A 12,510-nucleotide genomic window follows, 5' to 3' on the forward strand; every position below is an offset into this window, starting at 1 on the left:
AGTTTTAATTTTTTTTATTTAAGTAAAAATAATTTTTTTTAATTCAAAAATATATTATCTAATTTTTAAATAAGTGCATTGCCACATGTATGCCACATATACATGATTGCATGGTCAGCACCTGCCAAATAGGCAAAAATCTGACACATAGGCAAGAAAGTGGGGCCAAAGACCTTTTTAAAAAACAAAAAATTTTGCAGGGACTGATTTCAAATTTTTTTTTTTACAGGGACCAAAACCTAAATTGGCTATATTTGCAGGGACCAAAAGCCTATTTAAGCCTTCTAAAAAAAACATATCAACTTATGTTGTTGTAGATCAAAATTGGAAGTTCATTTTCCAAGAAGCAAAAAGGAAACCTCTCTCTCTCAAGTTTCAGACATGATGACTTGGTAATAGATTCATCAAATCTTCAATGGCTCTAGAAAAGATTCTCTGGGTTATTACACTTTCTTCTCTAATTCTACTTCTCACCAAAGTTCCTTCAGTTCTAGCTGGTGACATAGTTCATGATGATTCAACTCCTAAGAAACCCGGTTGTGCGAATCAGTTTGTTTTGGTAATACTCTTTAGAAAGTTTGCTTCTTTTTCATTTTTGGTTTCTGGGTTTTTTCTCTTTTTGTTTGTTAGCTAGTTTCAACTTTCAAGTATGTTCATGAGGGTTTGGAATTTTAGTTTTGTTTGATTATACATGTATTTGATTTGAGATCAAAGTTTAGTTTAATTAGTTACTGATTGATCATATGGTTAATTTTAATCAGTGTTTGATTTTAAGGTGAAAATGATAAGATTTGATTTTGTATATCAAGTGAGATGTTAGGTGAGTTTTGACAAAAATTGAATTCAACTCTTCTGGTGCCAAATTTTGTGGTTAGTCCATGCATAGCTGGCTGCTATATGTTAGGTTATTTTGGACAAAAATTGACTTCAACCTTTCTGGTGCCAGTTTCCGTGGGCTAGTTCATACAGTGGTTGCTCTGACTTTAAATGGACCACGCTAGTGAACAGTGATATTGGTCCCTTGTATTAGTTTGTCGAAGCACGGATACGGACACTGGACACGACACGGATACTGACACGCCGACATTGCTAATAATTTGAGAAAATCAAATAATTCAGTGTCATTATATGTCGGTGTCGTGTCAGTGTTGGACACATGTCGTGTCCGTGTTCGACATGTGTCGTGTCCGACATCAGGACACGCCTAATCTGAGGAGTGTCTCTTCATATACTTGGTTCTTAAGCTGGATACCAAGTTTTCAAAAAAAATAAATAATTGACTTCAACGCAAAATTTCATTAGAGGTTAAGGAGTAGTTATTGCTTTAGATTCAAAAAGGGGTAGTTACTGATTAATCAATATGTTCAATATCAATGAGTGTTTAAATTTTAGGTAAAAACTATAGGAATTGATTTTGTATGATGTGAGAATTGAGATGTTAGGTTATTTTTTACTGGATTTGACACCGACCCTCGATTTCGTTAGAAGTGAAAAGTAGTAGTTATTGCTTTAGATTGAAAAAGGTTCACTACTTTTTACATTCAAACATAAGTCCTTTTTATTTAAATTAAATCTTAACGAAATCCAATTTAGAAAGTCAAGTTCTTTCAACCTGAAAGGGGTTGCCTGGGGGTGTAGGTTTGGGATCTCGGAGTGTGCTCCTCATTAGGTCTCAGGTTTGAATCCTCTAGGTGCTAAAAATTCCTGTTTTGGGTCAGTCCATATAAGGTTTTGCTCTGACTTCAATTGGTCTCCCACTAGTGGACGGTGGGATTGGTCCCTTGGATTAGTTGGTCTTTGAGCTAGATAGTTTTAAAAAAAAGAAGTTAATTTCATTCAAAATCACATTTATTGAAAGCCCTCGAATGATAAACTCATGTGGTGATTATTTATGCAACATGTTATGTGTTATTGTTATCAACATTGTGATGATCATCATCAACAGGTCAAAGTGCAAACTTGGGTCAACGGTGTAGAGGATGCTGAATTTGTTGGCGTGGGTGCAAGATTTGGCCGAACAATCGTGTCTAAAGAGAAAAATGCTCGACAGACACGGCTTGTTCTTTCAGATCCTCGAGATTGTTGCAGTCCTCCAACGAATAAGGTTTTTTTCTTTCTTCATGTATGAGTGTTATTCTGTGATGTATTTTGATTTTATCACAAGATGTGGTGGAGTGCTTAATGTTACTAGTTCAACTGTGCCATATAATGAAATTGCTAGATTGTTGGAGATGTCATCATGGTGGATCGAGGCAACTGCACATTCACTAAAAAGGCAAATTCCGCTCAAAATGCTAATGCTTCGGCTATCCTCATCATAAATAACCAGAAAGGTATAAAAAGTTCCAAGTAAACGCTATTTTTGTCCCAAACCCAGACAACCTATGCATACGTTGTCACTTTTGCCCTTGTACTAAAGAAACAGAATTTGAAGTCCTTGACCTGTTATCTGTTTGTCACATTAATCCATGGTGAGGGACTAATATAACCCACCAAACATTGGTCAATGACTAATGGGATCAACAGAAGCATAGGTTCAGATCTTTTTTTTGTTTCTTTAGTGTCAGGACTAATATGAATGCATGCCGAGGTTGTTTTGAGAATGAAAATTAGAGTTTACACTTTTGCCTCTTATTATACTCTTTTTTTGCAGTGTTGTCAAATGGCAGCACTATAGTGCTATAGCGAATTTAAACAACTCGCTATTGTTTTGTGATAAACTATTTGTATAAAGTGTTTTCAAATAGCTTCTATTGTGGCGCTATAGCGCGGTAGTATTTGAACAAACTGCTATTTTCTGCGTTCTGCGATTGACAACATTGGTGTTTTGGTTGTGGAAATATCTAATACGCACATGTTTATTTTCTTTTCATGTCAAATTTCGTAATTTTTGTTCGTTCACAGAGCTTTACAAGATGGTTTGTGATCCTGATGAAACTGATTTAAGCATACACATACCTGCTGTTATGCTCCCACGAGACGCAGGCACAAAACTGGAAAACATGCTGAAGAGTACTTCATCTGGTGAGCTTCCTTTAATCTATTTTGTCTCTTTGGCATATTTTGTGGATAACCTGTAGTTTCTATTTAATATAGTTAGTTAAGCGATTCACGCAGCATCTGTACAACTCTGAAAAGCTTTTCCTTTTTACAGTGTCGGTTCAGCTATACTCCCCACGACGACCAACCGTTGACATAGCCGAAGTGTTTCTTTGGCTGATGGCTGTTCTCACCATATTGTGTGCATCATATTGGTCAGCGTGGAGGGCCCGAGAAGCAGCTGTTGAATATGATAAGTTATTAAGGGTCAGTTTCTCTAATTCTTATAGTATTTCCTTAAGCTAGAGTCACGTTTGTTCTCTAAATATGTTGTTGATCCTACGACTACTTACTGTCGAATCTTGTTTTTACAGGATGCTTCAGATGAAATCCCAAACACTAAAGACGTGGGCGCTAGTGGAATTGTAAATATGAATGCAAAAGCTGCAGTTCTTTTTGTTTTAGTTGCTTCGTGCTTCCTGTTTATGCTTTACAAATTGATGTCGCCGTGGTTCATTGAGGTTTTGGTTGTTCTCTTCTGTATTGGTGGGATAGAGGTATTGACTACAATTACCTCAATCTAAAATTTTAAATGTATCCGTCTATTAAAAAATTGCATTGGAACATTATATCCTTCACCATTTCATGTGTGCACTTTTATGAGAAATCTTAGTTTCCTTCACCAAATAAAATTTTGTTTCTTTCATACATTTTCCTCATGTTATCTTCTGCCTAGCCATCTCTAACCATGCGTTTTCTTGTATCTGCAGGGATTGCAAACCTGCTTGGTTGCACTTTTGTCAAGGTCTGGTATATCATCTTTAATGGATATTAATTATAAATTTCGTCTTAGCATTTATTGAATTTGAAACAATTCCTCTTTGATGTAAAGATCAGATTGGATCTTTAGGAGCGAAATGCATGTTTTATGAAAAAATAGTAGGAAAACTCTTTTTTGTGGTCATACGTTTAAATGTCACGAATAGTATAGGATATGGGTAATGTAATACCTATTGTACTCCTGAATTAAATGTTGATCTCTTGTTTCCTTACAGTTAAGAGTTTCATTTTCAAACCTGAATGGTATGCTGTAGAATGTTTGAGTTTACACGCATGCTTCTTATTACGTCCTTTTCAACGGAACTTTTCAACATTTCCTCCATGATGTTAGGTTTGTTCCACGTGTAGAAGAAACTAATTTTGTTTTCCTGTGCAGGTGGTTCAAGCATGCTAGCGAATCATACGTTAAATTGCCTTTCGTAGGAGCTATCTCATACCTGACTATGGCTGTTACTCCATTCTGTATAACATTTGCCGTTTTTTGGGCAGTTTATCGAGACAAATCATTTTCCTGGATTGGTCAAGATATACTTGTAAGGATAAACTTTTCTCATCAGTCTTAAGTTCTTTTCATCTCCTCTTCAGATATATCATGTAGACAATATAGGTCTAAAGGAAGGCAGTTTTTTTTTCCTTTACGTAATAAGTTATGGTCGAATTGATTGGGAGCACCCAAGTAAGCCCTGACTGGAAAAATCCTTAGCCAAATTTTACCTACCTCCCAGCCGAACACCGGATTACTAGGCTTTTATCCCCTAGGAATCGAAGACATCCATTTGTCTCCAGTTCCACTATATAGTATAAGGAAAGAGTGTACTTGTGGTGAAAGCAATGTTCGTAGAACCATTTTCCAGAATGTACTACATCATAATATTTCTTATCACAATTGTATTAGAGTTAATAAACTTTTCAATAAAAACACACACACAAACACGTTGTTGTTTATATTGTTTTTATATTGATTTTATTCTAGTAATGATGACGGCTAAGTGAGTTTCAATTTAACGGCCATTTCTTTTATGTCATTTAATCTAACAGGGAATTGCGCTGATTATTACAGTTCTGCAGATTGTACATGTGTCTAATCTCAAGGTATTTATTTAAGCTTACACAATCATTGTACTGTGGCTTTATGTCAAACTTGTTAAGATTGTTGAATTCAGTTACTTTTCTGTGGCAGCAAGTTTTTGAAGCACTTTAATATTTACGTACTGTTTCGACAATTATTTTAGAGATCTTTTGTAAGAAATAGCTGAACTAGAAAATGTTAAACTTGTGTGTTACACTGCTTCTACTTTTCGCACGTGTTTGTGTCGGTAAATATTCACATCTACAATTTGTCACATTAGAGTTCGTTATGTCATTATATGTTGCTTTTATGAATAAATAAGATACTAATGTTATGCTCTGATTATTTTTCAAAATAGGTTGGTACAGTTCTTCTCAGTTGTTCCCTCCTTTATGACCTATTTTGGGTGTTCGTGTCGAAGAAGTTTTTCAAGGAAAGCGTGATGATTGTGGTTAGTATTACAATTCATTCTAATTACCAATAATGATCAACATTCTATATTGTTGCTACTTATATTTTCCTTACATTACACGCTATAGGTAGCCCGAGGTGATAGAAGTGGAGAAGATGGTATTCCAATGTTATTAAAGTTTCCGCGCATTTTGGATCCATGGGGTGGTTACAGTATTATCGGTTTTGGAGACATCCTTTTACCTGGAATGCTGGTCGCGTTCTCACTCAGGTTTTATTTCGTCTCTTTTTCCGATTTTTTTTTTTTTTTTTTTTTTTTTTGAACGGCTCTTTTTTCGATTTGTCCCTGCATGTCTTAAATATATCTCCTTAGACTCAATATTCAATTTTTGTGACGACCACTCCCAATTTTATGGATTGGAAATTTTCTCTGAGTTTAATAACTTGAGAAAGGTAAGGTGAGTGAAGAAATTGAGTTATTAAGATGAGTGAAGAAATTTTCAGTCTTTCTAGTAAGGGTCTGTTAGGATTGGTTTATTTGAGTTTGTCTATTGAACTGTTTGGGAGAGCTCATAGAAACATTTTATAACATGTCTATAAGCTGCTTGCAGCTTATTTTAATAAGCTCTCCATAATAACAAATAGAAAACAACTTATAGTTTACATGAAAATAGTTTGACTTTATTTTATCGTTTGTTACAAAAAAAAGTGTATGCATAAGTAATTGTGTTGTAAGCGCTTAATTAAGTTTCTTATCCAAACAGGGCCTAAATGAATTTTTGTAATTCACCATTCTAAAAACAAATGGAAGAGCTAGGCTTTATACTACAGTATTTTCCCCTTCAAATACTCATTTTTTATGAAAAAGCTTTTCTGATCGACAATACATCATATTGCAGGTATGATTGGCTAGCAAAGAAGACCCTTGTAAGTGGATACTTTTTGTGGGCAATGTTAGCGTATGGCTTTGGTGAGAATCAACTTTTTTACTCAATAAGATTCATTTTTTGTTGACATAGAAGTTGCATGATGATTGATTGAGCAAATACATACATATGACTGACTTTTTTTCCTAATTTTTTAGGTCTTCTAATCACGTACGTGGCGCTAAACTTGATGGACGGGCACGGACAACCAGCACTGCTATACATTGTTCCATTTACTCTAGGTAGTTTTTACGAAACAGATCATTATTTATAATAATTTTTTTATCAAGGAAAAAATGAATTCATTTAGCATCAATGTTTTAAAAACCCAATTGCCTAAAAAAAAGTGTTTTAAAAAACCAAACATAACCTTTTGGTTCGATCGATTGAACCGAGAACCAGCCAGTTTGCTGGTTAGTTTGGTCCCTGTTACAATGCAGTCTGGTTGAACAAGGTTTGAACTGCAGTTGGTTTAGCCAATTTTCATATTTTACATTTTTTTTTACTTTTTTTATTCATTTGTCATCCGATTAAACCATGGTTGAACAGATCGAACCATAACCTGAAGGTCTTACTGGTTCGATCGCTGATCATGTTTTTAAAAGTGTTCAGGATGTTTCTGAACAACTTGGTAGTTAAATTGGTTATAGTAGGGTGCTCATAGTTTTATACATCAATGTAGGGACCATTATTACATTGGCGCAAAAGCGAGGAGAACTAAAGATTTTGTGGAAGAGCGGCGAACCAGAAAGATTCTGCCCTCATATCAGACTCCATAACAGTGGAGAATCAAGCCCTGAATGATATGGTCACTTCAACCTGTTTTGATATGTTCTGTCTATGTAAATACATGGCTGATCTTTTGAGAAACGAAAACAACACTTCCAAAGGCTTAGCAGAATTTTATGAAATAGTTTATGTTCAATATAATGTCTATTCAGAAAGTTCTACAAATCGATAATTACTGTGAAACGTGCAGCAGCGGGGTTTAGTCTCGGTGTTTTTACTCTTGATTAAATATTAAATATCATTTTGTAAAATTAAATTTAAATTAAAAGAATTTGCTCCAACATAAATTATGTTTGAATAACTTTTCTCAAATTCATCTTTCATCCAAGCATCTACAAATCGAGAATTACTGTGAAATGTGCAGCCGGGTTTAGTCTCGGTGTCATTCCTTTTGATTAAACTTCATTTTGCAAATTTAAGTTTGATAACATTTCACAAGTATGTTTGACAATAGAATTTGTTTGAATTTTACTTTCCATAAGTATACTTGAACGTATAGTTACCAAAAACCTCTATGACTTTTATATAGTTTAAGAAGTATTGGGTAAAATGGTAAATGAAAATCTCAAATGACAAAAGAAGAATGAAAACGTATTTGAAGTCAATTTTGGTAGGTATAGACTAGTAAGCATTATAATTTGTAAAAGTCAAATTTGGTTAAGCTAATTGACTTTAGATGAAACATTGTTCTCCTTTCGTTCCAAAACGAGTAACTCGGATTTATTTTTAGATAAATAATCAAATCATCAAATATTAAACGTTTAAATGTTCTTTAATATTTGATGATTTGATTATTTATTTCTTATCTGGTACTATATGAAAGATATTAAAAGAGATTGGAGTATCTAATAATAGGTAGATTACTATAATAAAAAGCATAATTGACCAATTGAATTCAAAACTGTAAGTTCGGTTTTATTTTATTTATGTACCCTTCGTACTGTATTTACTGTTCATTTATAAAAGATATAGATATAAGTGATAGATTAGTGAAATCTATTTTATTAAATGAACCTCACTAATGGGTTCAACTAACCTTTCAAACTCTATTTCTCACTTCTTTCTCTCTTACTAACTATTTCTCTCCTTTCTTTCTCTCTTCCTTGTTTCTCTTCAACCAAACACAGTGTAAATGAAGGTTAAATAAATGGAGCAAACCCGGATTCCAAATCATACACGATTATGATCTGCTTTGAAAACCACAAGTTAATCTGTAAAATGACAGTGCAACAACCACAATACAAGGAAAGCAACACACACATAGAACTGCAGTGGGTCTTGAGATTCTTACTAAATTGTTCTTCACACTAGGATTTGAAAGGAAAGTGCAGTTATACAGGATTTGAAGGGTTGCTTCTAAAGTGTAACATTAAATATATGTAGTATGCCACAATGGCTTCAATATGCAATGCTTTAAGTAAATTCTAGTAAAATCAATTAACTAAGAGATTGGATGAAAGTCCTTGATGCACTCTATCAAAAGGGGCAGACTCGGTTCTTACCCGAGTTCGATATCTGGTAAAGAAACAGTTTGTGCCTAAATTTGATGTTTTAAAAACCAAACCTAACCAATTCGTTGAACCTATAACTTACCAGTTCATTACTTGGTTTGTTCCAGAGTATAATTGAACCAAGGTCAAACCGGTTCAACTGTAGTTGATTTAGCTGGTTTTAATTTTTTGCAATTTTTTCAACATTTTTTATTTATTTATTTGTCATTTAGTTCAATCGTGGTTGAGCCGATTGAACCATAACCCAAAGGTCAAACTAGTTCAATCACCGGTTAGTTGTTAAAATATTTGCTACTTTAGCTATCTCCCAATTGAACACAAATTAATCTAAAAATACTTTTCTGCTATGAAAATGTGGGTAGAAACCAAAAAAAGTAAGATTTACTGCAATTGCATACAGTTTAAAAACATGAGTAAAACAATATTTACTATGGCATAAAAATGTAAATGTTTATATTCTTTTTCAAAGCCTATGATCGTGTTACATTTCTGTACAAGTTACAACTCAACAGCTAGTTGGATCCCAAAAAACAGATCACATAACAAAACCAATTATCTAAGAAATGAAAACAGACAGAAATTTAAGTTGTAGTATCTATCATCAAACATTCCAATGATCAGAAAGTTTGATCCTGTTCCAGATAGTGTGTATGCATGCATATTCAGTAATCAAAGATGTGATTGTTACTATCTCTAAACAGTATTATCTAACACATTCCACCTGCATGGTTAAATCTTTTATTCCAGCATTGTGCAATAGATGTGAAACCTGAGACTTCACCGATATCTTGTCGGTATCGGCTGCGACATGTAGATGCAGTGTCCCTACTACATCTGTGTTTGTGAAGCTCCATGAATGGAACTTTTGAATGCCATAAACACCCTTTATCTTCAAAACATTGGATAAGGAATCTTTCAGATCATGCTCATGTGCCCTTGGAACTCTTTGGAGCAAAACTTCGGCCGAGTTTCTGAGTAAAGGTATAACAGAGGATACAATTAAAACTGAAATGAAAATTGAGCAGGCTGGATCAGCAACAAGCCATCCCTTGTATTTGATTAATAGTGTAGATATAACAACACCAACACTGCCCAATGTATCTGCAAGAACATGTAAGAATATCCCTTCCATGTTGTGATCGATGTGGCGATGACTGTGCTTTTTGTTAACAGGTGATGCATCATGACTATGATGGTCAGCATCATGATGGTGCTGATTCTCATGGTGATTGTGATCATGAAAATCACTATGGTCACGGTGCCCTGCATGGTGATTATGGTCATGATGGTCGACATGATGATTATGATCATGGTGGTCATGGTCATGGTGACCGGTGTGGTGAGCATGTTCATGGTGGTCATGGTGGTTATGATGGTCGTGAGGGTGTTCATGGTGGTCGTGGTGACCGGTGTGGTTAAGATGGTCGTGAGGGTGCTCATAGTGGTCATGTTGCCCGGTGTGGTGATGATGGTCATGAGCATGCTCATGCAGTTTGTGTTTCCGGGCATCATCGTTATGATGCTTAAAGCTCTGAATGCTGTGATTATCAGCAAGAAACTCAACTTTCTTCTCATGACTAGAGTGATTATGATGTCCATGATCACTCGAGCATGAAATATCTTTGCAGTCAGTGGAAACCGAAATGAATTCTTGGTTGCTTTCATGATGATGGTGGTAGTGATCGTCATGTAACTCAGAGTGTGAATGTGAATGTGAATGCGAATGTGAGCATGATCCACCAGTCATTCCGTGAGCATGATGATGCTCCTCATGAAAGAATATCAAGCCGATCACATTGACTACAAGGCCTCCAACAGAAACAACCAACAAACTATTAGTCGAAATCTCTTGAGGATCCAATATTCTCTCAAAGGACTCGACCACTATCAATGCTCCAACAAGAACCAGAAAAACAGCATTAGTATAACCCGACAGAACCTCAAATCTTCCCCGACCATAGTTATAGTGATTATTCGCAGGCAAACGAGATATATACGAAGCATACAACCCAATTGCCAAAGCAGCACAATCAAACAACATATGACACGCATCCGATATCAGGCCAAGACTATTGCTCATAAACCCAGCAACAAACTCCACAACCATATACCCGGCATTGATCAAGAGAAAAAGCGCAATTTTCCTCGATTTCCTCTCGCTTAATATATGTCTAATAGGCTTCATAACCATTTCACTTAAAAACTGCGAAGACTCGTCTTCAAAACCAATACCATTGGAATCAAAAGGATCCAAATCTCTAACAGCTACATAGAGCAACAAACCACAGATCAACAAACCCCAAAGTGAAATATTAGGATAATAAAAAAGCTCCAATATCAAAGTACACATAAACATCACCAAAAACTCTCTTTTCGAGTCTTTAAAACTCAACAAATCAGCACCACCACCACCACCACTACTAAAATAATTCTCACTCAAAAGCACGCCGAAAACAACCGTATTCGCCAACGGCCAAACCAAATTCCCGAACGCAACACTATCTTCCCCACTTTCATAAACAAAAAAACTAATCACAGCAGGAACAAATAGCACAATTGTAGTGAAAAATAGTGTAATCAACCGAACCCGTTTTCGATCCAATTGCTTAAAACTCCCATAATCATCAACCGAAACACATTGTTCATAACAAGCAAGAAAACCAGACAAAAACGGTAGCAGCAATTGCCAAACCTTAACACACTTATCAACCCCATTTCCACCAAATGGAAAACACTCTATCCTATCCCATCCAAATGACAACATACACAAACCCAAAAACAACGACAAAAACCCGCGAATTTCAACCCAACCGAAACTATTTCTCCGATTTCTTTGAAACCGACGAGCTGCCACGGTTCCCATAAACTCCGCGATAATCATCGCAGCAGTACCGCAGTATCGCAAAGCCGAAAACCGTAACAGAAAAACCAAAGCCAATAAAATCGACTTGCGTATCAAAATTCTCTGCTGAGAGTGTGTGATTGATGAAAAACTGAAAAGTGATAATTTTTGTTTGGATTTAACAAAAGGGTGTTTGGAAGAAGAAAATGAAAAGAGAGAGAAAGTGAGAGTAAGGAAAAAGGAAAGAAGTGAAACAAGGAAGGAAAAAGGGAAAAGAGAGAAAGAAGGTGAAGAAGAACGAAGGAAAGGGAAAAGAGAATAGAGAGAACGGAGAGAGAAGAGAAGAAGGAAGATGAAGGAGAGAGATTTTGAATTGGATTTAGGGTTAGGGTTTGAATTGAAGGAGAAAGATGAAGATGATGAAAGACGGTGTTTTGATTTGGAAGGGGTTGGTGTTGGGGTTAGGGTTGGAGTGGAATAAAGGAAGGTGGAATTAGGGTTAGGGTTTGGAGTGGTGGTGCGTGGTGGAACGGAGAGGCGGTGGGGACGGTGTTGCTGGTGGTGGTGGAAATCGGTCATAGTGGAAAAAATGATGAAGAATAATCAATAGAGAGTGACAGTGTTTGTTTTGAAGACTGCTAAATTTCAGATGTGATGTAATGACATGTTATGTATGTTAATCGATACACTTGAGTCAACTACACCCAAGAATATACTCACCGGTCATTATTATAAGTAAAAGTTGACTTTTTAAAGTTATTCATTAAATGATGTATGTGGGTATGTGGTCTATATAGACCACATACATCATTTATTGAATGAATTTTAAAAGTGAATTTTTGCTTATAACAGTGACCGGATGGAGTACACTTATTGGATTAGGTGTGTCCTAGTGTCGGACACGTGTCGTGTCAGACACTTCACAAGTATGAGTTCCTGACAAGTATGGTGTGTCCTAGAAATAGAAAGAATTCCTGACTTGACACTTGTAATTACAATGAATTTTGTAATTTTTTCAAATTCGTGCTTCATAGATAACTATATTTCATTTCATGTATGTCAATACACAATTTTGATTAATAA

General features: G+C 35.5%; 2 protein-coding genes across 2 annotated transcripts; one reads left to right on the plus strand and one right to left on the minus strand.

The window, feature by feature from the left end:
- The first annotated feature begins 295 nt into the window (after positions 1–295).
- Positions 296–7,361, plus strand: LOC146916650 (signal peptide peptidase-like 2). Its single transcript, XM_085718651.1, has 14 exons — positions 296–559; positions 1,946–2,104; positions 2,222–2,333; positions 2,905–3,024; positions 3,155–3,306; positions 3,414–3,596; positions 3,810–3,844; positions 4,256–4,412; positions 4,918–4,971; positions 5,307–5,399; positions 5,488–5,630; positions 6,259–6,329; positions 6,444–6,527; positions 6,968–7,361. Exons 1-14 carry the CDS (start codon positions 416–418, stop codon positions 7,087–7,089), a joined length of 1,629 nt encoding a protein of 542 aa, XP_085574777.1. The 5' UTR covers positions 296–415; the 3' UTR covers positions 7,090–7,361.
- A 1,648-nt stretch (positions 7,362–9,009) lies between these two features.
- Positions 9,010–12,121, minus strand: LOC146916651 (zinc transporter-like protein). The gene has a single exon (XM_085718652.1). The coding sequence runs from the start codon at positions 12,004–12,006 to the stop codon at positions 9,289–9,291; it is 2,718 nt and encodes a 905-aa protein (XP_085574778.1). The 5' UTR covers positions 12,007–12,121; the 3' UTR covers positions 9,010–9,288.
- Positions 12,122–12,510: the final 389 nt, after the last annotated feature.

Source organism: Medicago sativa, chromosome 6 (assembly GCF_051527215.1).
Source record: "Medicago sativa cultivar Bolivia chromosome 6, Bolivia_mono, whole genome shotgun sequence".
Taxonomy (NCBI): Eukaryota; Viridiplantae; Streptophyta; class Magnoliopsida; order Fabales; family Fabaceae; genus Medicago; species Medicago sativa.